We start from the raw sequence: 26,940 nt of genomic DNA, 5'->3' as shown, positions 1-26,940 counted from the left end.
AAAAAAGGATTATCGAGGATGATAACGCAAAAGACGAAGTATGTCGTCACAGCGATCTGAGATGATCTTTTAAAAACGTAAAAGGCGCAATAATATTACAAAGCATTAATTAAGTGTATTTTGATATTATTTTAAGAAGATTTATTTGTTTGATAAAAAATCAATGATAAATATGCGATTTAGATTATTTTTTCAATTATGACGCAAAAATAATCGGCGGCGTAAAAATTAATTATTAATATTTTTTTAATGTTCAATGATAATTTTATACTTACTTTGTATACCTAATTGTATACCTACCTATAATCCCACGAAGATCCAGCAGCATGAAGGCGTATACCTGAAATTAGAAAGAGAATTAGTGTTAAGATCTATATTATACTTACCTGAGAGCAATATGGCAAAGTTCCTGTAAAGATAATGATATTATATGTAAATTGCGTAATAAGATAAGATAACGCGCATATTGTAAGGTTGTGACGCAATGAGGTAGTTAGATGCGCAAATGATAAAGAACAGCATTTATTTTATGTATGAATCTTCAATGACGTAAATGTCATAGTTTTATTTTATTTTGCGTATAATTTTATATAGTGACGAATATAAGATAACGTACATAAGTTTATAGCGCAGTTTTAAGCTTAATAACGAAATATTTAAATATTTAATAGATTTGCTTAAAATTAAATTAATTAGGTATTTTGGAACATTAGAAACATAAAACAATAAATTTCATATTAATATTCGCGATAGATCAGTTATTACGTATTAAAGATAAAGAGAGATAGAAACTGCGTTATAGATAAGGAAAGACAATAGAGCATCGCGTGGCGTAAGCAACCGGCGCGCGCGAGTGTGAGAGAGACAGAGTGTGTTGACAACAAACGGGCGCGTGGCGTGATTTACCCGATCGCGCGCAACGCAGTCGCGAGCCTGAGGTGGGAGAAATCTCGGCGGGAGACGAGGTCTTTTCCTCGCCAACTCTCGTCGTGTTAATATCGCGGTTTAAGAGATCCTTAAGCCCCTTGCACAATGCCAGGCAACAGGCAATAGGAACAGGAAATAACCAAAAAATCGTTAATTACAACCTAAAAAATTCAAATGCTATGATTGGTTGGCAATAGGCAATAGGCACAGAATTTCCAACGTGACGGAAACTCTGTGTCTATTGCCTGTGTCACTGTTTATTCTGCATTTATACATGATTTCTGATTTCTATTCCCTGTTCCTATTGCCTGTTGCCTGGCATTGTGCAAGGGGCTTTAATCGTGAGCATAATCGTTAAACATCGGACGAGGAGGAGAAGTATCCCTGGCGCGACCGTAATCCGCGTAATCGTAATTAATCAGAGAACATCCGGAAGTGAATATTTTTCGGAAATATACGTTATTTTATACGAAAATCGCGAGTGATGCGAGATGATGCAATCGGGGCGTTACCCGTTGTAATCCTGTACTTCGAGTACAAAATATATATTCTTGTTATTTGTTTTCATAAATGCAAGTGCAACTTAATCACCTTCATTAATCCTAATCCCAGCAAGTGATTACCGAATCCGAAATAAAAGTGCGCAATTACGTAAAGGGCGTGGTCGATGAAAACGCATTATCGCAGCGGAAATACAGAGAGGCTGAGGATCGAGAGGAAGTATTTCACGGCAACCGGAAGTCAACCGGGCATGTCAGCGTTCTTCGTAATCGCATTTAAAACGAAGTGGCGACCGTTTTAACGTACGTGAGTACGTGAGTACGTGAGTGAGTACAGTTTATGAGATTTTCTCAACGCACAGATCCATGTCCGGTCACACCTTAACCCAAAATCCTAATAAGCGTTTCATAATACCTAATAAAACCAAATGCATATAATCGGTATTTATGCATAAAAGGAGCCTCCTCTCCGATTTGCTTTATTTTTAAATATGTTGTTGGGGATGTCTTCCCGAGTCATTTTATATCATCATACTATAATATAAAACCCGACTGTTTGTCTTGTTTGTCTGTCTGTCTGTCCGTCTGTCCGTGAACTACTCATTCGTTAGTGAACCGAATTTTTACCAAAAGTATATGAAATAGGGGTAGAATTTCTCGGAGAATGCGATGATGTGTATAGTTTTTTGTTACCGATTTTCTGGAAACCGGTTTTTTTAATTCTTTGGGAAATAATTGACCGAATCTTAAAGAATTATATATGAAACAGGGGTAGAATTTTTCAGGGAGTGCTATAAAGTGTATAATATTTCGTTACCGATTTTTTTGGAAGCCGGTATCAGAAATTTTTCGGGAATTAATTGACTGAATTTTAAAGAATTGTATATAAACTAAGGGTAGAATATATTTCCCAGGGAGTGTCATAAAGTGTATAATTTTTCGTTACCGATTTCTGTTTAAAAAAATATAAAGTATATAATTTTTCGTTACCGATCTTTTTGGATTTTTCCGGAAATAATTGACCGAATTTCAAAGAATTGTATATAAAGTAGAGGTAGAATTTCCCGGGGATTGTTTATAATTTTCCGGGATAAAGTTTATAATTTTTTGTTACCAATTTTTGGAAACCAGTTACGAAATTTTTCCAATTTATTGGAAAATAACAAGTAGTTTGCGGTCAGACAGACAGACATACAGACATCAGGTACTTATATATGTATATAGATGGGGGTAGAAAGAACTAAAGAATGTAATAGAATTAGAAAAATTGCTAATACTAAAAAGCCCAGCAAACACTAAATATAATTGATATATAACCTGGAAGTAACAGATTATATAACAGGTGTTATACTGTAGTAGCATAACAGTTATATAACTTTACGTTATTATTATTATATAACTAAGTTATAAAACTATTATATTGCTCCGTTATTCATATGTTATAATAAATGCACAATTATACAACTGCAATATATGCGTGTTATACAACAACGATTGCGTTGATATTATATAAATATTATATAACATAATTTCAATTACCGCCGGAATTATATAACTTCAATAGCATGCGCCATAGCGGCGCGCGCAAGTTCGCGGTCTCTTTCCGCTTCTGCTCGTGCCATCGTGCCACGAGTCACGATCGTGACGATACTGACGATATACATTTAGAAGACCGCGTCCGTCCGTGGGAGATCGTGAACCGCGTTCGCGGGTGTCTCGTGTGCGCGACGGCCCGTCGGTCGTAAAAGGACGCGACGCCGGCGAGAGACAGTCGAGGACGTCCCTTTGATTCGCTCTCGTACGAGAGATAACTTGAAGGTATGTATATGTACGTTAAAATTAGCTATTATAGGTTAGAACACGTTGTGCACATCTATATATATAAAGGAAGATGTCCTGACTGACTCACTCACTCACTCACTCACTCATCAACGCTCAGCCCAAACCCCTGAACCGAATTTTTACCAAAAGTATATGAAATAGGGGTAGAATTTTCCGGGGAATGCCACTATGTGTATAGTTTTTTGTTACCGATTTCCTGAAAACCGGTTTTTTTAATTCTTCTAATTTTTCGGGAAATAATTGGCCGAATCTCAAAGAATTATAGATTAAACAGGGGCAAAATTTTTCGGGGAGTGCTATAAAGTGTATAATTTTTTGTTACCGATTTTTTTGGAAGCCGGTACGGAAATTTTTTCAATTTTTCGGGAATTTATTGACCGAATCTTAAAGAAGTAGTGGTAGAATTTTACGGGGAGTGCCATGATGTGTACAGTTTTTGTTACCGATCTTTTTAAAAACCAATTTTTTTAATTTTTCCAATTTTTAGGGAAATAATTGATTGAATCTCAAAAAATTATACATGAAGAAGGAGTATAATTTCCCGGGGAGTGCTAAAGTGTACTATTTTTTGTTACCGATTTTTTTGGAAACCGGTTCGGAATGACCGAATCTCAAAGAATTGTACATAAAGTAGGGGTTGAATTTTCCGGGAAGTGCTATAAAGTATATAATTTTTCGTTACTGTTTTTTTAAAAACCGGTTTTTTTAATTTTTCCAATTTTTCGGGAAATAATTGATTGAATCTCAAAGAATTATACATGAAGTAGGGGTAGAATTTCCCGGGGAGTGCTATAAAATGTACTATTTTTTGTTACCGATTTTTTTGAAAATCGGTTCTGAATGACCGAATCTCAAAGAATTGTACATAAAGTAGGGGTTAAATTTCCCGGGGAGTGCTATAAAGTATATAATTTTTCGTTACCGATCTTTTTGGAAAGGGCAATCTTATATATAAAACAAAGTTGGGTTGGTTACACCATTTATAACTCAAGAACGGCTGGACAGATTTTGAAAGTATTGTATATGAAGTAGGGGTAGAATTTCCCGGGGAGTGATATAGGCTGTATAGTTTTTCGTTACCACGTAAAAAAAAATTAATCTAGAAAGATATCCAGGGAGGGGAACGGGAAGGGAGGGAGGGGGAGGGGGGAGGGGGGAGGGAGGGAGAGAGAGAGACTATTTGCGTGTTTTAATACACATGTTCTCCGGGGCGAAGCCCGGCGGGGCATGCTAGTATATAATATAGAGGTACTTTCCGTTTCACGCACGATGCACATAATGCATCATTTATCCTTATTGTTATTCATCGAGTGTTAATAAACAAGGATAAATGATGCATTATGCGCATCATGCGTGAAACGGAAAATACCCGGGTCGATCTACAATCAGTCGTATGTCGGAGGGTATTTAACAGTGTTACATTGAAATGTTAAATTTATGTTATACAGAGCAATGATTTTGATAAATAAATATATAGACGACATTTTTATTCATTATATAAAGAGTTAGATAAATATAAAATGCATAGTATTGCCTTTGATTTCTTTTAGAAAAGTTATTTTAGGAAGATCTAAGATTATCACACAAGCGTATCGTTGTGAAAGAACTTATATACCAACATGTTTCTAGAGTTTGAATATGAACAGAGGAAAATAGTTTACTGTACCAATGGCTATGAGAAAAAGAGCGGCTCCGATGCCAAACGTCAACACAAATGCAAGCTAGTACCGATCTATGAGAGTTTCTTTAAAGACGAAGACCTGACGCTAGCTCATCCAAATTTCTGGAATGAATTGTTCCTTATTAAACCTATGGTACGTATCTTGGGACTGTTTTTGTCATTTTCCGACTAATCGAAGATAAATATTTATTTCATGCAATATATATTGTAGGTACCTCACATCGAAAATAAAATTCTACATATGACATCGGAACACCTAAATGCCAGCAAAAAAATTTGAACGCATTGGTGTGCCACTGTGTTGAAACATTAGTCGATGAACATCTATTTAGAATAGTATACGCACTGCAAACTTTAGCAGCCGTCATCCAATCCATGTACAAGAAAGCTAACCAGGGAGACTATGGATTTAATTTAATAAATATTCTAGTAACCTCCATCGCCGAATAATACCCTGGGCCCAAACGCGGTAGCTCCTGGTGCTTCGCCACCCGACGTGATGGCTCAGCCGTTCAGTCTACTAGCAACCTTCCTGCAGTATCGTTGTGAGAATATAATATAAATTATTATAAAATTATTGATAATTCGCTGCTTAACAATTGTGAGATATCTGCATTTGCATTACAGTTCGATAGTTATGCAAGTAATTCGAACGGAGGCTATAATGAGTAATGTGAAGCTGTGCTTCTTGATACTAAGCTGCATTGCGGAGGACCAATATGCAAACAGTTTAATGCACGACGCGAATCTGCCATTTAGAGTTCAGCTACATAGAGTACCTATGCATCATAGAAAGTTGCAGGATAAGGCAGCGCCGGCTCAACCGCTTGCAGCTACGTTACTCGGTATCTTTTCAATATATGTTTCAGGAATTCGTGTTTCTTATGTTCTCTCGAAATATAATAGAAATCAAATAAGGACAGAGTTTCACTAATGTCGAAGCATTTGCAGCTTACAGCTTATAAAATTTTGCTTATAAAATGTAAATGGTTGTCTAAATTTCGAGACAAGTTATAATAAATTAAAAAACGTTTTAAATGCTCGTTTTTCATTATGTTACTTAAAATGATTGTTATCTATATTGTTTCGTTATAGATCTGCTTGTCGAGTTGGTGAAATCATATATAATGAAAAAATTTCCGCTTGAGTTATATCATCAATGTATCATATCAATGTATCGGCGTAGTTATTTTTTTATTTTTTAATGCAATAGGATTTTTTTTACTATGGCATGATTGAGAATTAGAGGTTGCAATGTAATAATAGAGAAATGGATATGTTTTCATTATCTTTCGTACTTATAGCTTAATAATCTTTTTTAATTTGTTTACAATCACAATGTGCTCATTTATCAGACATTAGATGGAGATGTACTTATATGGAGGACTTAGGTTAGTGCGGAATATTCTACAAGGAGATAGTGCCAGCACTCCTGGATTAGACCAGTGAGTGCTGGGATTATCCTCTGTCGAGGACAGAGTTTGCATTGGTCGATGTCCTTGAACCAGCTTTGACCAGTGGTTGCTGGGACTGTCCTCTGGCGAGGACAGAGTCCGCATTGGTCGATGTCCTTGATCGAGCTTTGACCAGTGGGTGCTGGAACTGCCCCTTTTAGGAATAGAGTCCGCACTAGCCTATAAATCTTCCAGAGGAAACATGAATACATCTCCTTTTGATGTCCACTAGACAAGCATGCTCGTAAAATGATTCAGAAAAGAGATTATTAAAATTAAACTATAGGTATAAGTCTGACAGATAAACGCGTTATGATAAAGTAAAGAATAGTATAAGTTACATATTATAAGTTAATTATAAGTATCAATATTAATTGTCATACAACTCTAAAATTTGAATCACTTGTCAGTGCTTAAAATGTCTTATGTTCATTAAACTGCTAGTAAAATCTTTTCTTTTTTTACGAACGCAATTTGATTGTCTTTTTACAAAGTTGTGATTGAAAATCAGAGATTGTACAATTGACTAGTTTTACATAATTATTTTCTATAGAGAATTTGCTGGTGGACTCCACAACAAAAACAGATTCATGTCTGATGCTTATAATAATATATACATATGTGCAAGTACAGCCTATATTTAATTATATATACAACAACAGTAGATCTATTTAAATTGAAGAATGTGGAAACCACCAGCCAATACGAAATTTAGATTTTGGAATATATCGCATATATTCCATAGAATGTACCAAAGATTTTATATGTGAGGAATCCTTGAATGATCCTTGACCGGATCAATATGTATTGTGATAAAAAGCTGTTTATTAACCAAATATATTCATTAACCAAAAAACTTGCACATTGCTTCCTCATAGTTTTTAAGTGTGCAAGTAGAAACTTGCACATTGCTTCCTTATAGTTTTTAAATGTGCAAGTAGAAACTTGTACATTGCTTTCTCATAGTTTTTAAGTGAGCAAGTAGAAACTTGCACATTGCTTCCTTATAGTTTTTAAGTGTGCAAGTAGAAACCTGCACATTGCTTCCTCTATGAGGAAGCCTGTTTTTGTATGCATAATTATTAGTAGATATTTATTAATTTGGCTTCCTCATAAAGGAAGCAATGCAGGTTTCTACTTGCACACTTAAAAACTATAAGGAAGCAATGTGCAAGTTTCTACTTGCTCACTTAAAAACTATGAGGAAGCAATGTACAAGTTTCTACTTGCACATTTAAAAACTATGAGGAAGCAATGTGCGAGTTTCTACTTGCACACTTTTTTTATGGATAGAGTATCATTAAAGATAGATTGGTGTTGAATTTTGGCAATGATCGGTGAAGGCGTTACCAATTTTTGCCTAAAAAGTGTATAAATCATACACGTAATCTTATATATAAGGTATCATTAAAGGGAGGTTGTTTCGAATTTGGCAAAGATTAGTGAAAGGGTTACCGATTTTTGTCTAAAAAATGTATAGGGTAGACCGAGGCAAATCGGATTACTAATTAGCACGATAAAATTGCTCGTTTAAAATAAAATACTAACGAAAATTGTCTTACAACTTGTATTAATCCGATTCGCCTCAATCTGTCCTAAGTTATTTGATGTGTGTGGATAGCCAATCCTCAAAACCGATTCTCAAAAAATTTAAATTCGACGTTTTTGAACATAAGCAACACATTGGCATCGAAAACTCAAAAAACAATTTTTACTTCGGTCTTTTCTACCCTTATTCCATATATAATTCTTTTAAATTTGGTTGATTAGACTTAGCTTTATATGCGATCAAAATTATGGACCTTTGATCGCGTATAAAGCTGGGTCTAATCAACCAATGGCATCGAAAACTCAAAAAAACAATATTTACTTCGGTCTTTTCTACCCCTATTTCAAGGATAATTCTTTTAAATTCGGTTGATTAGACCTACAATTAGCTTTATATGCGATCAAAATTATGGACCTTCGATCGCGTATAAAACTGGGTCTAATCAAGCAAATCTTAAAAAATTATATATGAAACTAGCTGGTTACACAGGCTTCGCCCGGGAGTCGTTTTTCTTAAAACGACTTCATTTGTGTTTCAATATTCTTATTGTAGACAAACATAAGGAGTGTGTTGGGTGGTTGATTTAAAGACGATAGTTTAACTTTTTCGCATGAATAACACATCTAGGTGCTTAAGTTTTAAACTTTTTTGCTTGACAATAATCACATATTGCATCCATTTGCCCAATTATTACTCTCAGATGAAATTGATATTCGTAATTTGAATCATAACTAAATGCCTCTAATTTCAAATCAGACTGCATAAATGTTTTCATGGATTAAACATGTCGTAACCGGTCTTTTTCTACTCGAGTTTCACACTATTGAGTCATTTCCGCTTTTTCGATATTTCACTTACCGATCAGCGACATCATCCCATGGTTTACCCGGGCTTTTTTCGGGAATTTTGAGATTGCTCGCTCGCGATGTACATAGAACCTCAATATTTCACTTACCAATTACCGATTTTATTCCTTGGTTTTTTAAGTAATACTTACCGATTATATAGGTACTTTAATTTTTTAAGTGAAAAATCGAGGTTATGTGTATTTCTGATACCGGTTTCTAAAAAGATCGGTAACGAAAAATTATACACTTTATATCACTCCCCGGAAAGTTCTACCCGTTTCATATTTAACTCTTTGAGATTCGGTCAATTATTTTCCGAAAAAATGGAAAAATTTTGGTACCGGGTTCCAAAAAGATCGGTAACGAAAAATTATACACATCATGACACTCCCCGGGAAATTCTACCCCTACTTCATATACAATATTTTCAAAATCGGTCAAATAGTTTAAGAGTGTATAAAGAACAGACATATACAGACATTCTATTTTATTTATATAGATAGAGATAGAAAAGACTAAAAAATATAATAAAATTAAAAATAGATCGATATCTCCAAATTTGAGGAAGTTAGAGCAACGGACATTTCTAAAAAAATTCAAAATTTTTTTAAAAAAGAACCCCTTTACCAATCATCGCCAAATTCAATACCAACCTTCCTTGAATGATACTTTATCGATTAAAAAAAACAGCCCGATATCTCAATATTTACGGAAGTTAGAGCAACCACGGACATCAAATCTGCACATACACACATCGGACATGCGATTTTAATGCGATATTTTGACATTTTAGAACACTGTGAACATATTGGCATCAAAAACTCAAAAACCAATCTCTTCGTTGGTTTCTTCTACCCCTATTTCATATATAAATCATTTAAATTTGGTTGATTAGACCCAACTTTATACGCAATCATAGGTTCATATACGAAATTCACGAAAACAAAGCTTCCTCTATGAGGAAGCAATAAGAAAAATTTTATTATATATTAATATAATATATATAGAATATATGATACATATGTATATATTCTCTACATGTTTGGAGTGCAAAATATATCTAATAAAATGATTATTCAATATTAATATATTTATATTTGTCCCTTTCCTACGCAAAAACATGTATGTCTTTTGCACATACTAATTCCAAAAAAGGTTTTTAAATTAATTTCAACCAAAAGCAAATAAAACAGTTTGTTTTCGCTTAGAATTAATTTAAAAACTTTTTCTGGAATTAGTATGTACAAAAGGCAAATTATAAATTAATTAATATATACAATAAAATGTAAGAGAACGGTTACACTGCAGTTATATTACAATAATGCTTTAAATTATATTACTGCTGTATAAATGTTATATAACATCGCTTTATTTATATTATATAACTGCAATAATCCATGTATGCGAAATTACAACTAACGTCTGCATAACTGTTACGATCGTGTTATATTGCGTGTTACATTTCGTTATATACTGGCAATATAATCGTTATATATCTGTGTTTGCTGGGATAGGAGAAGTAGAGAATATTTCTGTCTCAGATGCCCTAAAAGATGAAAACTGGCGTAAAGCTATGTCTGAAGAACTCAGTTCTCTGATCAAAATGAAAACATGGGACTTACAATTAGTAAAACCCTCTAAGCAGGTGCAACCTTTAACCTGTCGCTGGATCTTACGACGAAAACAGGACGGTCGTTTTAAAGCCAGATTTGTCGCCAGAGGTTTCGAACAGAAAGAAGGAATAGACTATTCCGGAACTTTTAGCCCTGTTGCTCATCATGCGTCTATTTGATTGATCTTCAGTCTCGCAGCCTCTAACAAGATAAAATTGATGACTTTTGACGTTAAGGTAGTCCTTTCACCTACGCACCTAGTCAAGTAACAGTCCGTCATGAGGTAATTGAAAACAAACATTGCAACATCCCAATAATTATAATAATATAAAATATGATTTTACACGCACGATTTAATCGTATTTAATTATTATTTATTAATTAAAAAAATATCACAATAGTAGTACTGTTGGACTCGATTTTTTCATCCAATTAACGTACAGATACATTTGGCAACACCGCAGTAGCTAGTCTCTTGTAACCTACAAATTTGTTATCACGTCTTTTGTAACCTACAAATTTGTTATCACGTCTCCATTCCATGAGCAATGAAACGGTATAGTCATACTATTCATGTTGTACACGGGCGTGAGAAAGGATGCTTCGTTTCGAAATCCAAATATCGTTGGAGACAAAATGTGCTTGCGTCGAAAAAAAAAGCTGTCCTCCCAGCTGTCTCTGACGTGCGCGATAAATTTGAAATCTATGGTCGCCGTATTGTTGAACTGAAAACTCTTGCTCTCAATCTTTGGTGCACAGCTTGTGACATTCCTCTATCACTTTGTTACGTCGAAAGTGAGCAGAAATTCGGTCTGGCAAGCACACTTGATGTGAAATGTGTAAAGTGCGATAAAAAGTACACAATCCATACAAATAAACACCTACCAAATGAGAGATTATACCATGTGAACCACAAAGCGGCAACAGGTATGTTGATTTATTATAAAATGCGTAAATATAGCGTTTTGTTCTTTGCTATATTTTGAAGCTTACGTCATTTAATTTCTTCTTTATAATGCATTGCAGCAATGATAGACAGTGGCGTTGGAGAATCGCAACTGAACATAATATTTTCTGCTCTAGATATACCAACTTTTTCAACTTCCACACTAAAACGTTATGAGAGAATTGTCGGTCCAGCTATCGAAAGGGTAGCTCAAAATAGCTGTCGAAAAGCTATCAAGGTGGAAAAATCCCTAACAGTAGCTGCAAGCATTACTCCTGAGGCAGAGCTATCAAAGTTATTTTTTTCCACTCAATAAAAATAGAATTAAAGTAAAGTTCAATTTGTTATCAGATTACACATAGTCAGACATTGGGTTGTATTTTCAGCAATCCCGAACGATCTAATGATGAAGAAAACAGTATCACGATGGCAGAGGTAAATCAAGAGGAGAGCGTCAAGATCGTCGCATCATACGACGCAGGGTGGCAGAAGCGCGGAACTGGTCGAGCTTATAACAGCCCCTCTGGTTTGAATTTATGTAACCACGAGACTTCAAATTCTTTATAGCTATTTCGTAATTTGCGTCGATATTTAGGTCAAGGCAGTCTCATCGGGCATCGGTCGAAGCAAATCCTCGGGTACGCAGTTCGATGCAAGGCATGTGCATTGTGCGCACGGGGGCACTCCTCCGACAATCATGACTGTCGTAAAAACTATGAAGGTAGCGCGAAGTCTATGGAGCCTAACTTGGCTGTGGAGTTGATCATTCATAACCAGCATCTGAAGGACGAAAACGTTTGCGTTAACGTACTGATTGGCGACAACGACTCATCAACTATTACGGCAGTGCGGCGCGAATCTACCACACGAATAGATAAGTGGTCTGATCTAAACCACGCATCCAAGGCGATGATTAATTCGTTGTATGGTTTGAAGCTGCCAACTAAAATCATCGAGTATTTTTTACGATGCTTTACTTGCGCGATAAAAAAGAATGAAGGCAATCTTGAAGCAGTAAAGTGTGCATTAAGAAACGTCGTGTCTCACGCTTTTGGTAATCATGAGCGTTGTGGCGAGTGGTGTCGCTATTCTAGCATAGGTGAAAAGTATCAGCCCAAAGGCCTTCCTCATGGAAAGCCCTTATCAGATCCACAGCTAAAATCTGCACTTACTTCTGTCTTCACGAGATTTGCGAATAATTTTGACAAATTGGCACCGTGCGGTTCTAGCCAAGGCAACGAATCCTTTAACAGTTCAGTTGCCAGCAAGGCTCCAAAATCAAAATACTACGCAGCATCAGAGTCCCTCAATTTTCGAGTAGCTGCATCAGTTTGCCAAAAAATATTGGAGTGACCTACATTGAACAGGTGATTATTTTAGTTGTACACAACTTGCCTGTATCTAATCGATTTCTCATCCGTTCAGCCGATTTCCAACTCTAATTTTATTTACTGCTATATTCAAGGTTTATAAAGAGCTGAATCTGTCGCCGAGCAAAGCCACGGTAAAATTCCGCGAATCGAAAGAAAGTGTCAGAAAACGAAAAATCGAGAATTTACGGACCGTCGAAGCGAAACGAAGAAGATGGCATCCGTACAGCGTCGCGAAGTAATTATGTACGATGCCGACAGCGGATTGAACAGTGTGTCTGGATTCATTGATGAGAGTCCTTACCAAGGTATCCTCTGCACTTACTCTTATAGACGCTGGTTGTCATGAACGGTCATCCCCAATATACATGCGAGAAATATTTACTTTCAGCTGATACTTCCGACCACCAAGGTGCGAGGATAGTGATTTTTGACTTGGAAACAACCGGACTGTCGAAGTCCGCAGAAATATGCCAGGTCTGTCACTATTGTTGTGATAGCTAAGAGGCGAAATACTTGACTCAGGTTTTCCTACACTTTCAGATAGCAGCTGTGCACGAAAAGGAAATATTTAATGTATATATCGTTCCAGCGGGAGGCATGTCTTCCAGGGCCGCAGAAGTCACTGGGCTTCAAGTCCATGGGGGTGAGATGTTTTTGAATGACCAACAAGTTGACACAACGCCACCTCAAATGGCATTCAAAAACTTCATTGCCTATTTACGGAGTATCGGAAATAGTATAATTCTCACAGCTCACAACGGATTTAGGTGAATTTCAGAGAATTAATTTTATTCATGCACTAACAGTAAAACGCTATTTTTTAAATAGAATTTTAGATCAAGGAAACGTGTATATCGCACATTATTAAAGTCAAAATGCGTCTGATAATGGTCGAATATTTCATCAGTTATCATATGATTTGTATTAGATTCGATGCACCGTTGATATTGCGACACATGAAGAAGTTCGGACTTCTTGAAGAATTCCAGTTTGTCGTAATGGGTTTCGCAGATACGTTGCATCTCTTTCGCAATTTACTTCAGAATCGGAAGAAAGAATAGAAAAGTTATACCCAAACAGCCCTCGCAGAAGATTTTTTGGGGTCTGAGTCCATACCAGGAGCTCATAATGCTGTTACCGACGTCTCAATTCTAAAAAGATTAGTTAGCAGTAGCAGAATTACCGACGATATGATAAGGGGAATGATAAAAACGACCGGTGAAATCTTGCGTGCAGAGAATAATGCTGTCGTCCATGCACACAACAAAGTCATTCTCGAAAGTTTGAAAGACATCTCGGCTCCCGGGAAAAAATATTCATATCTGACAGTATATATTTATATATGAACATGTAAAACTTATATATGTTCATATATGTTCATATATAAATAAGATATGAACAGATATAAGTTTTACATGCCCATATATAAAGCATATATAATCATATATGGTTATCTATTGCCATATGTGATCAGATCGTATATTATACATGACACAAGATCTGATCATATAAGTTCATATATGGTCAGACATATTATTATGTGTAGCAGATATGACACTATACATAATCGTATCTGGCCTTACATGATCGTATATAAAGAATGTTTGGCCATGTATTATCAGATATAATTATATATGGTCATACATAACTATATCGGCACTGTACATGATCATATATGACAAGACGCGATGTATATATGACCAGACTGGGATATAATGATATAAAATGTCCGGGAAAAATATTCATATCTGACAGTATATGAACATATATAAATGAGATATGAACAGATATAAGTTTTACATGCCCATGTATAGAGCATATATAATCATATATGGTGATCAGAATCATATATGGCGATAGATAACCATATATGATTATATATGCTCTATACATGGGCATGTAAAACTTATATCTGTTCATATCTCATTTATATATGTTCATATACTGTCAGATATGAATATTTTTCCCGGACATTTTATATTATCCCGGGAAAAAATATTCATATCTGACAGTATATGAACATATATAAATGAGATATAAACAGATATAAGTTTTACATGCCCATATATAGAGCGTTTATATATATATATATATATGTGTTTTAAGTCCGACAAAGTCCATATTGGCACGCAGTTTAAAAAACTGAAAAATATATTTAATAATAATTGATATTGTGAAATATTATTAAGCACCCAGATCCACTTCGACCAAAAACGGCATCTCATTGCTTGTGTTATTTTAAATTTTTCTTTTTTTCTAATTTTGCATAAGACACTTAATCTTTTTTAATTGACATTAATTTTTATCAAATATTTTTATAAACAATGAAATTTTACCTTCGTGAAAAAAACTGTTATATATTATATATTATAGTTCTTATAAATAAATATATTAATCGTATTATTTTGCAAACATAATATCTTATAATTTAAACTGAAAATCATATAGTCATATAAGATTATATATGATCAGATCAGATATTGCATCTCAAAGTATCCGATAGATGGCATTCGATGGGATCTGTTTCTCGTATTTAAAATTTGACCAACAGTGTTATAAGAATGGTATAAAAAGACACGACACTGTCTCGCGCTATGAAGCGGCACAATTTTTGTATCGCAGTTGTATCATGGAGTCCACTTTTATAATAAAGTGGCATACTTAAAAAATAACTTTTGAAAATATATAACAATGTTCTGAAACATACTTAAATATATATGTCCAGATTGAACTGTGTCAGTTCGTATCTGATCATACCTGATCATATCTGATCAGATATTAACATATACAATAATACCAGATCATATATCCTCAGATCTGGCCAATTTCCATATCTGACCATATATGGCCAATCATATATGATTATATATGATCATATATGAATATTTTTTCCCGGGCTGGCATGAAAACCAAAATGGCAAAAGCCGGCATTACATTGGAAATACTTGAAAAGACATTCGCGGATTTTGGACCGGAGGGGATTCGAATGTTGCTTTGCGAAGATGTTAGAGGCCAAGCCTCAAGTAACAAAAAAAATCAAGTACTTATAGCGATTGTGCAACATCAGCTCGAACAGAGCTCAAACTTTAAACATTAATTAAAGTTAAAGTGTATAATTTATCATAATATAAGTTTGAATAAATATTGTATGTATAACAATTTAACAATATTTGAGTATTTTTTATTCATATGCTCAGTATACGTGTGCTGCATTATTCATTACTCCACTGGATTCTATCTTCCTTTGAGTCTCGAATTTTTCACTCCATGATGGCAAAGGGAAAAAATAATATATATAGGTAGAAAAAATAGAAGTTACCACAGATAAAATAAGACAAATAAAAAAGAAAAGAGTTTGCAAAACAATCCTGTTTACAATATTCGCAGAATTTTGGACTAACATGTAGCTGAAAAACAGTTAATTACTTACATAATGCAATATCACTAATTAATATAATTTTTTATTACATTTTACATGCCATAAAAAAATATTTATTTGTTACTAATAGTCCAGGAGCTAGCGGAATTTTAGGTGACTGATTTTCTTACGCCTGAAATTTTTTCCACGAGTTATTATGGTCATGTCTGCCAAATGTAGACAGGTGGCAGAGTCTGTCCGCGGGACATAGAGCGAACAGAATTTTTGTAACTTGTATTAATTTCCAAAGACATTGACTGATTTCATTACAGCTGATTTTTTTACAGTTGATTATTTAAACCATTTCAACAAGAAAAAATGAGTTGTCCGACAAAAAAGTTGGGACATGACCCGTGTCTGCCATTTGGAATTGGTAATTTTTTCTTTGACTCTTGACTGATTTTCTTACAGCTGAATTTTATTTTACAGTTTAATAATATATTAAGGATGAAGTATATAACCTTGTCCGACAATTTTAGTGGGACAGAACCGCTCTCTGACGTCTTTGTTATGTTAATTAATCATCAATTAATGACTGAAGTATTTATGTCGGACAAAGGGGTCAAATTGTTCGAAATTTTATATATTTTCGATTTTCACACGTGTCTGACGAAAATATCGGGACATATTTGCTCTCTGACAAAAATAATGTTGAAAATATGATTATCGGACATGTGATATTATTTACTGGAGTATTTCTGTCGGACAAAGTGATCGAATTGTTCGAAATTGTATATACTATCGATATTCACTCGTGTCTGATGAAAATAGTGGGACATATTTGCTCTCTGACAATAATAATATTTACAATATTATTATTGGACATGTGATATTATTTACTGGAGTATTTCTGTCGGACAAAGTGGTCAAATTCTTTGCAATTTTATATACTAACGATATTCACTCGTGTCTGATGAAAATAGTGGGACATATTTGCTCTCTGACAAAAATAATGTTGTGATTATTATTATTGGACATGTAATACTATTTACTGGAGTATTTTTGTCGGACAAAGTTGTTAAATTCTTTGAAATTTTATATACTTTTGATTTTCACACGTGTCTGATGAAAATATTGGGACATGTTAGCTCTCTAGCAATGCTCATGATAATGCTGTGACTATTATTATTGGACTTTTCAGCGGCATTTTGACAAATTTGCTATAAAATTTTTTCCACGCAAATTAAAATAATTTTTATTTACTTATTTATTTATACATATATATATATATATATATATATATATATATATATATATAAAAAATTCCATAATTCGAATTAAAATTCGATAATTTATCCCTCTCTGCACAATTTTATAGTTAAAATGTTTTGTTAAAACTTAAAATTTTCGTTAAAGGGTTATTTTTTGATGTCGTATGGCCTTTATTGAGCAAACAAAATGGCGGACCTATGACGATAGACCCTTTAACGAAAATGTTAAACCCTTACAAAACATTATATCTCTAAAATTGAAGTGTGTAGAGGGGGTGGTCTTTTTGACGGAGAATGCCCCATATATGTATATAGTATAAAAATTATGCTATATATATAAAAACTGTATTTATTCATAGGTACCTTATATAAATTATACGTAAAGCTCTTAATTTAAAATTATTTGTCGAAACAACTGAGAAACTGTATTCTGTTAAGCCGCGTATAAGATTTTTCTGCTTTTATATCGTGTTGTCCCACCCAAAATGTCGGACGAATATATCAATGTCTTTCTGTTGGCATTTTAAAAGTACACCATAAAAATTAGCTGTAAGAAAATTAGTCAAACATTAATGATTAATTAACATAACAAAGACGTCAGAGAGCGGTTCTGTCCCACTAAAATTGTCGGACAAGGTTATATACTTCATCCTTAATATATTATTAAACTGTAAAATAAAATTCAGCTGTAAGAAAATCAGTCAAGAGTCAAAGAAAAAATTACCAATTCCAAATGGCAGACACGGGTCATGTCCCAACTTTTTTGTCGGACAACTCATTTTTTCTTGTTGAAATGGTTTAAATAATCAACTGTAAAAAAATCAGCTGTAATGAAATCAGTCAATGTCTTTGGAAATTAATACAAGTTACAAAAATTCTGTTCGCTCTATGTCCCGCGGACAGACTCTGCCACCTGTCTACATTTGGCAGACATGACCATAATAACTCGTAGAAAAAATTTCAGGCGTAAGAAAATCAGTCACCTAAAATTCCGCTAGCTCCTGGACTATAAGGGGCGCATTCTTTTCTTTCGCCTCGAACGCCGAAATGTCTAGTCCCGGGTCTGACATACAGCGTTGCCAAATTTACATCGCCACCATGACGGTACGAGTAAAGCAATATGCGATTCGATCCACTACTTATTTAACCTCATATATCAGAGCAAAACTTGTGCTAAGCCCTTATTTTCAAGGTATGTATGAAATCCGAAAACTTCAGGGAATATTTTAAGACATTAATAATGTATTTATCTAATCGCTAAGTACATGTATTATTCGTTGAAAATCTCGGCCGTGGCGATTTGCATCATTCTATCTTTCTCGTTCATTAGATGTAAACAAGGATAGAATAACAATATCACGCTCCGCGAACACACATTTAGAATGAATTATTTCTTGTAAAGTTGTGCTAACCTCACCTGATTTTTGCGTACACCTTATTACTGTATATTTAACATATATTAAATTTATATACTTATCTAATACTTATTCTCATGAAAGAACTACCTTAAGACGGCATTCCTATATGGAAATCTAAAAGAAGATATTTTTATGCATCAACCGAAAGGCTTTAATGATGGTATTGGTCGTATCTGTAAGCTAAAGAAAAGTCTTTACGGCCTGAAGCAAGCTCCAAAAAACTGGAACAATAAATTTTCCGAGTTTCTGCAGTCACTTGGATTTGATAACACAGATGATGATCCCTGTGTTTACTACAACGAAGACAGAAGCATAATACTCGCCGTATTCGTCAATGATGGACTTGTTGCTACAACATACGAGGATGACATGATTGAAGTCTTAAATAAACTAAAGCGAAAGTTTGAAATCACTTTTGACATTGTACGAGATGGCAAACTATCATATCTTAGCATGCAAATACAGAACAGTCCAAATGGAATTTTTGTTAGTCAGTCAAAATACACGGAGAAAATCCTTCAACGTTTCAAATTCGATTTGTTAAATCCCGCATCCACTCCAATGGAACCTGGAATAGTGACAGCTGAAGAAAATCGTGTAAATGACAAACCGCTTGAAAAGTCTGAACCCTATCGTGAAACCATAGGAAGTCTATTATATCTAACCACTATATCTCGACCTGACATCAGTTTTGCCGTTAACTGTCTAAGTCGATTTTGCAGTAAACCGATGATAAGATGATTAAACGGATTTTTCAATATCTAAAGGAGACTGTTCACTATGGAATATTTTTCAATGGGGATACTAAACTCGTTGCATATACAGATTCCGACTATGGAGAAAATACACTCACAGGACACTCAACCAGTAGAGTTCTTATAATTCGAGGCGGCCCTGTTATCTGGTATGCTCAAAAACAACGTCTTGTAGCCACATCAACTGCCGAAGCTGAATATCGAGCTGCCGTATCATCAATTGATGACATTTGCTGGATACGACGTATCGGAAGTGAACTTGCATTTCTATAGATAAACCAACAACATTATGTGTTGACAATAAATCTGCTATCCACATCTTACAAAATACACATGAAGGAAAAATAACGAAAGGCAAGAAACAAATCGATATTCCGAGAAAATTCATTCAGGAACACATTAATTGGAAAGACAGTAGAACTAAAATATGTCAAAAGTTCCGATCAACTTGTTGATATACTGACAAAACCACTGTCTCGCAGAATTTTGGAACAGCTGCGAAGTAAAATAATTAAGGAGGAGTGTGTTGAGTTGTAATTGTTTTACTGGTGATCAGACTTTTGACCAATTACAGTTTGAATTTATCTAGACGACTCTCATAGTTATATTTATTTCATGCTCTCTACATTACTGCGAGCCGTGCGAGCCGCGTGCAAGACGTGCGCAAAAAAGAGTTGTAAGCGACTGTAAAAAGCATTGTAAGCTACTGCAAATTAAAAGTAAAGCAGGATTCAGTTATTGTTCAGGATTCAGTTATATAATTTCGAATAAAAGGTATGATGTAGGCAGTGCAATACGGAATGTATATTATTTTTTTTGTTAAAGCGTTTATATATGATCTGTAATATTTGTATCAACATTATTGTACATTACGTTACAGGCACCTTTTATTCTGCCAAATTCAATACTTAAATACATATTCTCGACATCACAATAAATTTAGTCTTTAAAATCCATACAATTAGTAACATATCCCACCAACCACCGCCCATCACTCCTTTCCCTTCTTTCCCTGGAAAACCTGTTTTCCCTGTTTTCACCCTTTTTCATACCTAAACAGGCCACAGGGAGTTGTTGATCAATCCCGGACCTGTATCAAAATCCGAATCATGATAAACTGAGTATGAATTAAGCTTTAAGTAAAATTAAATTTTTAACCCTCTCTTTAAAAAAAAGGGTAAAGGGTAAGGGGTTGGTATTAACCTCTGTGGAACCGGTAGCATCCTCGCGAGGGTGCTCTAGATTTCTTCTTAAATCCTGCACTTGTGGTAAGCCAGTGCATGTTTCAAGAAAGACATGTTACATTTTTATTGCAACAAAAGGATAAAATATAATATTATAAAAATTAAAAATTAAAAATATAACAAAGTAAAAGTTACTGTTATTCCTAGAAAGTAATAAAGAAATATCTATTAACAACGTATAGATTTTCATTTTCTTATAATACTGCATTGTGTTTTTAAAGATATTATCATTACATAAATAAAAACTACATAAAAAATATAAGTAATATTATTAATCTTCTGAGTGGCCATATATTTTCATTTCTTTTGGAGTGGCAATCAAGGTCATTGTCTTCCATGTATCTTCCTTGTATTTTCTCCTCTTAATTGCTAGAAAAAAATCTCCAAAAATTATCGAAAATTGATTTATCTTTCTACTTGAAAACATAGTTGTTTTGTCAACAATAAATTGTTAAGTATTTTATTTTATTTATTTTATTTCGAATCTGGCTGCTTCCGAAAAATAAACGCTTCTTAGAATGACCCGGTCACCAATGTCTCTGCCCCGATAGGAAAATTGCGCTAATGTTGTACAATAATTGCATCACTCAATTGAGAGGAATTTCACAATTATTGCGCGAAGATGGTTCCTCATAACGTAGCGTTCTTGCCGACATGAAGTTTTTGAATGATATTTGCACAAAAATTGAGCAATTTAATTTTAAGTTTAAATTTTGCACGCATATTTCAATATTTAGAAGCAAAATCACTCCAGTATACTTCAGCAAACACCGATATATAACAGTTACATACATATATACCACAGTTCATCATATTTTACATATGAGAAAGAACGCTACCTTATCGGCGATTCAGTAAACACAGAATAAAACTTAAATATATTTCTTAATTATTTCGCAATTTTTTCCAAAAATTTTGAAAATATTTTGCTAAGATGATTCCTCATAACACTGCTGTCTTGCTGAAATACTATTTACAAATAAATTATGCAAATATTTATCAATATTTGCACAAAAGTCTAAATTTCTACTATATTGTTACATTGAGACATAATGGCAGCATTTCCAATTTTATCCGGATTTCGTCCAATAGTGTTACAAATCTTTTTTTGTCGGGGTGGTTGCCACTCGGAGGGTTTTTACAGAATAAATTAACTAAAGAGTACTTATGATAGACAGACTTTATTATTCCTTATAGAGTTATACAAGAATTGCCATTTAATAGACATACTAATCTAATCTAATTATGCACAACCAGTGAACTATATTATACTATACTGGAATGTGAACTCCCATCTTGGTAACAAGAAGAAAAAGACGGATTGCTTTGGGTCCATTTGTGTCTCTGTTTAGCAAACTTTTAATTGGTCAATAGTATTCAATTGTTCTCAAAAAGTATAGCAACAGAAAAGGAAGGTCAGGCACAATTCTCCATCTCGCTCGTCCCAATTTCTTCTAGAGAAGAATTCATTGTGCACAACATATACATATTTTTTTATGTCCTATCTATTCCAGCCAACCTCCGTTTCCTTATCTTTTTAACAGTTTGAATGACTTGATGCTTATCTTTACTTCCACTTCATCTTGATATCCCAAAACGTTATCCCTCTTTTTCCCTCTTAATCTCTCTTCTCTTCCTCTCTTTTTTCCTACAACAAAGCATACCAAAAATATATATTATTATTGTGTTCTTTACACTATATTTTGATAGTGTTGTATTTTGGTGTTTTGGGTGTATTTGTTTAATATTGATTTATTATATTATTGAATAGCATTTAGTATATCAATTTTCTTTTTATTACTTTCCTGGAATATAAACACTGGTAATTATAAAGAAAGAGGGCAACCTCATATATGACCTCGACCATATCGTATTTCAATCATAGCTTTAAAATAGTTTGTCCAAGTTTTCTCACAAGTAAAACGCTTTCTTATTTGTCTCGCCCACGGTTTTACATACAGGTCTCTCAACTCGTATGGTGGGAGATGGCTCGCTTAACAAAGCCAAAAGTTGTTCAGCTTGAGGCCGCTAGGATTGCTGCAATCGAAGGATGTTCTATGCGAGTGACAGAGACAATAGTAGCGCATACGCATTATACCGTAATCTAAAGAATCCACAACTTCTACACTATATGTGTATATAGTATATATATATATATATATATATATATATATATATATATATATCTCGGCATATACATATATATACGAGGTGTGATCAAAAAGTTCGCACGCACGCACACAACAGAAAGGGTTTGGAGTCGTTAACTACCGCAGGAGTGACGAACCGTGGGGTCCTTATCTCTGCTGACACGCACGCACACACACACACACACACACACACACACACACACACACACACACACACACACACACACACACACACACACACACGCGCGCGCGCGCACGCACGCACACACGCACACACGCACACACAAAGGGACCAGTATGCTCGCCACCTCCTCGTGGTTGGTCCTGGATTGCGCTAAGAGCGGGCACTAATTGTGTCGCTTATAGGATATAAACAATAGCTGGTTTTCAAAATCAGTATGCTTGTCAATTCAATACTACCGTCGCATACACATCTGCGCTCACATGTTTACAGTTACGCGTATATTACGATCGTAAACCCGATTTCGTATATTCACTTGATTACATGCAAAAAACTAAAAATCGAACTTTTGAAGCACAGTATCTCGAAAACCATTGATTTTTGGACTTTGTGTCCATTGAGACTTTTGATCAGGAGGTCATAAAGAATAACATACTACAGTTTCAGCAAGTTTGGCCGAGAACCAAATTCCCCTCATTTGGGTGCGGGGTCCTTTTTTGGTCACAATCGAGTGCATACGTATTTTTTTTGTGCCAGTATTTGTGAACGCAGTTTTTTTGCGCGGTCGAAATGGAGCAACCCAAGGAACATATCGCAAAATGACGTCATTCTAACGTCATATTGACCAAATTCACATCATTTTTTGGTCAATATGATGTCAAAATAACGTAATTTTTTAATTGCAATGTGGTTCCTTGGGGAGATGTTTTATCCAAACAAAGAACCAACATCCTCGTGAAATTCGCTAAAAGCATTCGCCTGATTTAGCCCCTTGCGACATTTTTGTTCCCTAAAGTTAAAACGATTATGCGGGATGAACATTTTGAGGATGTGAAGAGCATTAAAACATCTCGCTCTATTTCGACCGCGCAAAAAACTGCGTTCAGAAATACTGGCACAAAAAATACTTATGCACTCAATCGTGATCAAACTTGCACTGATGACTCGTAAGGCTTCCTCTTAGACGCCAAACCACCATAGAAGGCTACAGTGTTGCCACGTCGGCAGAAAAAAAATTTTTCCACGAACTTTTTGATCACACTTCGTGTATATATATATAATTTAAAAATATATTGTAAATCGATAAAAGTATATTACAATATATTTTTATCGCATTTTGCATACAAAAATAATTTCGTGCAGACCAAGATAGATTTTATAGAAACTACTGCCTATATTTTGAAATTTTACGTGCCGATCGTGAATGAAATAGGGCAGGTACAAATGATCGAAAACAGCACACAATGTATAGTAAATATATATAATGAAGACTTATCAATTTATTAATTTAGAGAATTTTTGAGCCATTCGCTATTCGTTGGCACTTTAAAAACAGAGCGTTTTATTTTCAGGCTTTTGTAACCTGTTTTGTATTTAGGTACAACGATGGATTTTGCCATCACTTCAAATCTGACAGAACATACAACGCGTCCACGGTGACTTATTGAGTCCGTAGGTAGGTTTGTTAATCTCAAAGAGCCGAAAGCCAGCTATCCGACGTAATGAAGAAGGTTACGTTGGCACTGTCAAACCAATAGCAGCGACACCAAAAAATGATTTCGATATTGGAGTCATCCCCAGCACTGAAATTTTATCGAGTTGCGAGACCCGTATGTAAGACCGTGACTTCGACCTTGATATTGGTGTCAAGGTCACCCTTCTGAGTGACCTTCGGAAGGTTTTAGCTGGCGGTCGTTTTTTATTAAAAAGTTATTGAGAAAAAAGTTTCAGAAATATAACAGTTTGTGTCAGTGCTAAGGGAAGTAATTTACTAATATATGTATATAGACAATACACATATAGGCGGGGATGGATCTTGGTTTGCGTGAAAAGTTGAAAATCTGAATCGTACAATGATAGACCTTGTTTTGTCTTATAAACAGACCGAGATGGGGTGGGATGAACCTCGCTTCAATCTAATCAAAAGTCTACCATTGTATGGTTCAGGTTTTCAACTTTTCACGCGAACCAAGGTCTATCCCCACCTACTCCCGCCTATGTGTACTGTCTATACACATATATCAGTAAATTACTTTTTATATTTTTTAGTTTCATTTGTTAATAACTTTTTAATGAACAACGACCGGCTAAAATCTTCTGAAAATTACTCAGGAGGGTGACCTTGACATTATATATCAAGGTCAAGGTCATACAGCGCCGTCTGTATGCGGCGACGGTCCACTCTATACTCTTTTACGGAGCACCAGTGTGGGCGGCAGAAGCGGCGACGAACGACCGCATCAAAAGGGAGCTGCAATCAGTGCAGTGTCTCATTGCAGGGAGAGCCGCCCGCACGTATAGAACCGTCTCTCATACGGCGGCAACGGTCCTCGCGGGGATACCACCGGTGGTCCTCATGGCCCAGACACAAGCCGAAACCTATCGGCGTGCCGGGACTATGAGGGAAAAACTGAGGATCACCACACTTACCCCGCAAATGAGGACCGCGCTGAGGCTGCAGGCCAGAGAGACCCTCTTCCGAAACTGGGAGAAACTCCTCGATGACCCCCGGTTGGAGAGCGGAGAGAGGGTCCGAGAGGCCGTGTGGCCTGTCCTGCAAGAATGGATGGGCCGCAAGGGACGCGGAATTAATTTCCACGCGGCACAGGTGCTGACCGGGCACGGATGCTTTGGTCAGTACCTGTGCAAAATAGGAAGAGAGCGCACCACGGAGTGCCACCATTGCCCGGAGGGGGCGGACACGGCGCAGCATACGCTTGAGTTCTGCCCGGCGTGGGAGGAGCAGCGCCGTGCTTTCCGGGACATTGTGGGGCACGACCTCTCCCCTTCGGCCATTGTCGCAGCTGCGATGGGGCCAGAAGGGGAGAGGAAATGGAAGGCGTTCGTCTCCTTCTGTGACAAAGTAATGTCGCAGAAGGAGGCGGACGAAAGGGAAAGAGAAAGTGCTGGGAGAGAATGATTTCCCTTACCTCCCTGTAGACGCCAATAATAGGCGCGACAGATAGGAAGCAACAACGACGCGGGAAGTCCGTTGTAATGCGTCGGCTCCCTTCCTCCCTCCCGTGGTTCCGGGGGAAGAAATGCGCGCCCTAAACAGCTTCGGTTAGAGAATAGGAAAAAGTAACGGCGCGGGAAGCCCAATATACCGCGTCGGCCCCCTCCTCCCCTCCCCGGTTCCGAGAGGAGGAAGGCGCTACAAGTAGGACAACAAGGAGGAAGCGCGGGTGGTGACGGGGGGGGCGGGCCCCTGGGTGCCCGCCTCTCCCGCCACCGAGCTACTGCAAGATGCCGACTGAGTCGGTAGAAGATGCGGACCGGAGGGGGCTCGGGCGGGTGGCCCAAGGGCTACCCGCCACAAGTACCCTTCTCGGCCTGCGGAAGTCGGGGGTCGGGACTCACGAGCCTTGACCCCCACCTACCCTTTGAGCAAGGGCGCGGGGGGAGGAACCCGTCACCTCGGTGATGGCTACCTTCTCTCCTCCCCGCCCGAGGGGCGGGTGAACGGTCGGGGACCACCGTTCGCCCGCGGCTGCCACGGTAGCACCCCCGGAGGGGTGGCGGATGGAGGTAATGTCACCCATCCGCCACAAGTTAGCTTAACTGTGGGGTTTTGCCGAAAGGGCAAGGCGTGACGAGGCCCATGGTAGATATCTCAAGTTCCCGGGGCCTCCTCACAAAACGCCGTGAGGAACATCCGGGGGGGTTTTAGTGGGTTGGAGTCCCACATAAATGCCCTCCCCGCCCTGGGAGAGGGGGTATCCGTGCGGATTTCCCCCCCGTTAACAAAAAAAAGGTCAAGGTCATACATGAGGTTGACATCTTTCTGTATAATTACCAAAACACTTTGTGAGAGTAGGAAATCATTAAAT

General features: G+C 36.3%; 2 protein-coding genes and 1 long non-coding RNA gene across 3 annotated transcripts in view; 2 read left to right on the top strand and 1 right to left on the bottom strand.

The window, feature by feature from the left end:
• Nucleotides 1-169: 169 nt before the first annotated feature.
• The window catches only part of LOC139815465 (intraflagellar transport protein 80 homolog), a 218,282-nt gene continuing 191,511 nt past the window's right edge, over nucleotides 170-26,940 (bottom strand). The window contains exon 6 of the mRNA XM_071782400.1: nucleotides 170-340. Coding sequence (XP_071638501.1) covers nucleotides 301-340 — 40 coding nt within the window. The 3' untranslated portion in view covers nucleotides 170-300. The remainder of the gene's footprint in view (nucleotides 341-26,940) is intronic.
• On the top strand, nucleotides 365-7,529 carry LOC139815468 (uncharacterized). The gene is made up of 4 exons (XR_011732729.1): nucleotides 365-5,083; nucleotides 5,162-5,495; nucleotides 5,578-5,795; nucleotides 6,046-7,529. It is a non-coding gene; the product is annotated as an uncharacterized lncRNA (long non-coding RNA).
• LOC139814801 (maternal protein exuperantia-like) lies at nucleotides 12,596-15,913 on the top strand. Its single transcript, XM_071781302.1, has 5 exons — nucleotides 12,596-12,727; nucleotides 12,826-13,038; nucleotides 13,122-13,207; nucleotides 13,274-13,500; nucleotides 13,662-15,913. The coding sequence occupies exons 2-5, from the start codon at nucleotides 12,945-12,947 to the stop codon at nucleotides 13,792-13,794; spliced, it is 540 nt and encodes a 179-aa protein (XP_071637403.1). The 5' UTR covers nucleotides 12,596-12,727; nucleotides 12,826-12,944; the 3' UTR covers nucleotides 13,795-15,913.

This window comes from Temnothorax longispinosus, chromosome 6, assembly GCF_030848805.1.
Source record: "Temnothorax longispinosus isolate EJ_2023e chromosome 6, Tlon_JGU_v1, whole genome shotgun sequence".
Lineage (NCBI taxonomy): Eukaryota > Metazoa > Arthropoda > Insecta > Hymenoptera > Formicidae > Temnothorax > Temnothorax longispinosus.
Note: the sequence above shows the minus strand (reverse complement) of the source record. Positions and strands in the feature narration are given on the sequence as shown.

Coding starts and splice junctions, on each gene's coding strand:
- LOC139814801 (XM_071781302.1), top strand. CDS start 12,945: ATGGCATCCGTACAGCGTCGCGAAGTAATTATGTACGATGCCGACAGC. Junction 13,039..13,121: donor TGATGAGAGTCCTTACCAAG/GTATCCTCTGCA, acceptor ATTTACTTTCAG/CTGATACTTCCGACCACCAA. Junction 13,501..13,661: donor ACAGCTCACAACGGATTTAG/GTGAATTTCAGA, acceptor GATTTGTATTAG/ATTCGATGCACCGTTGATAT.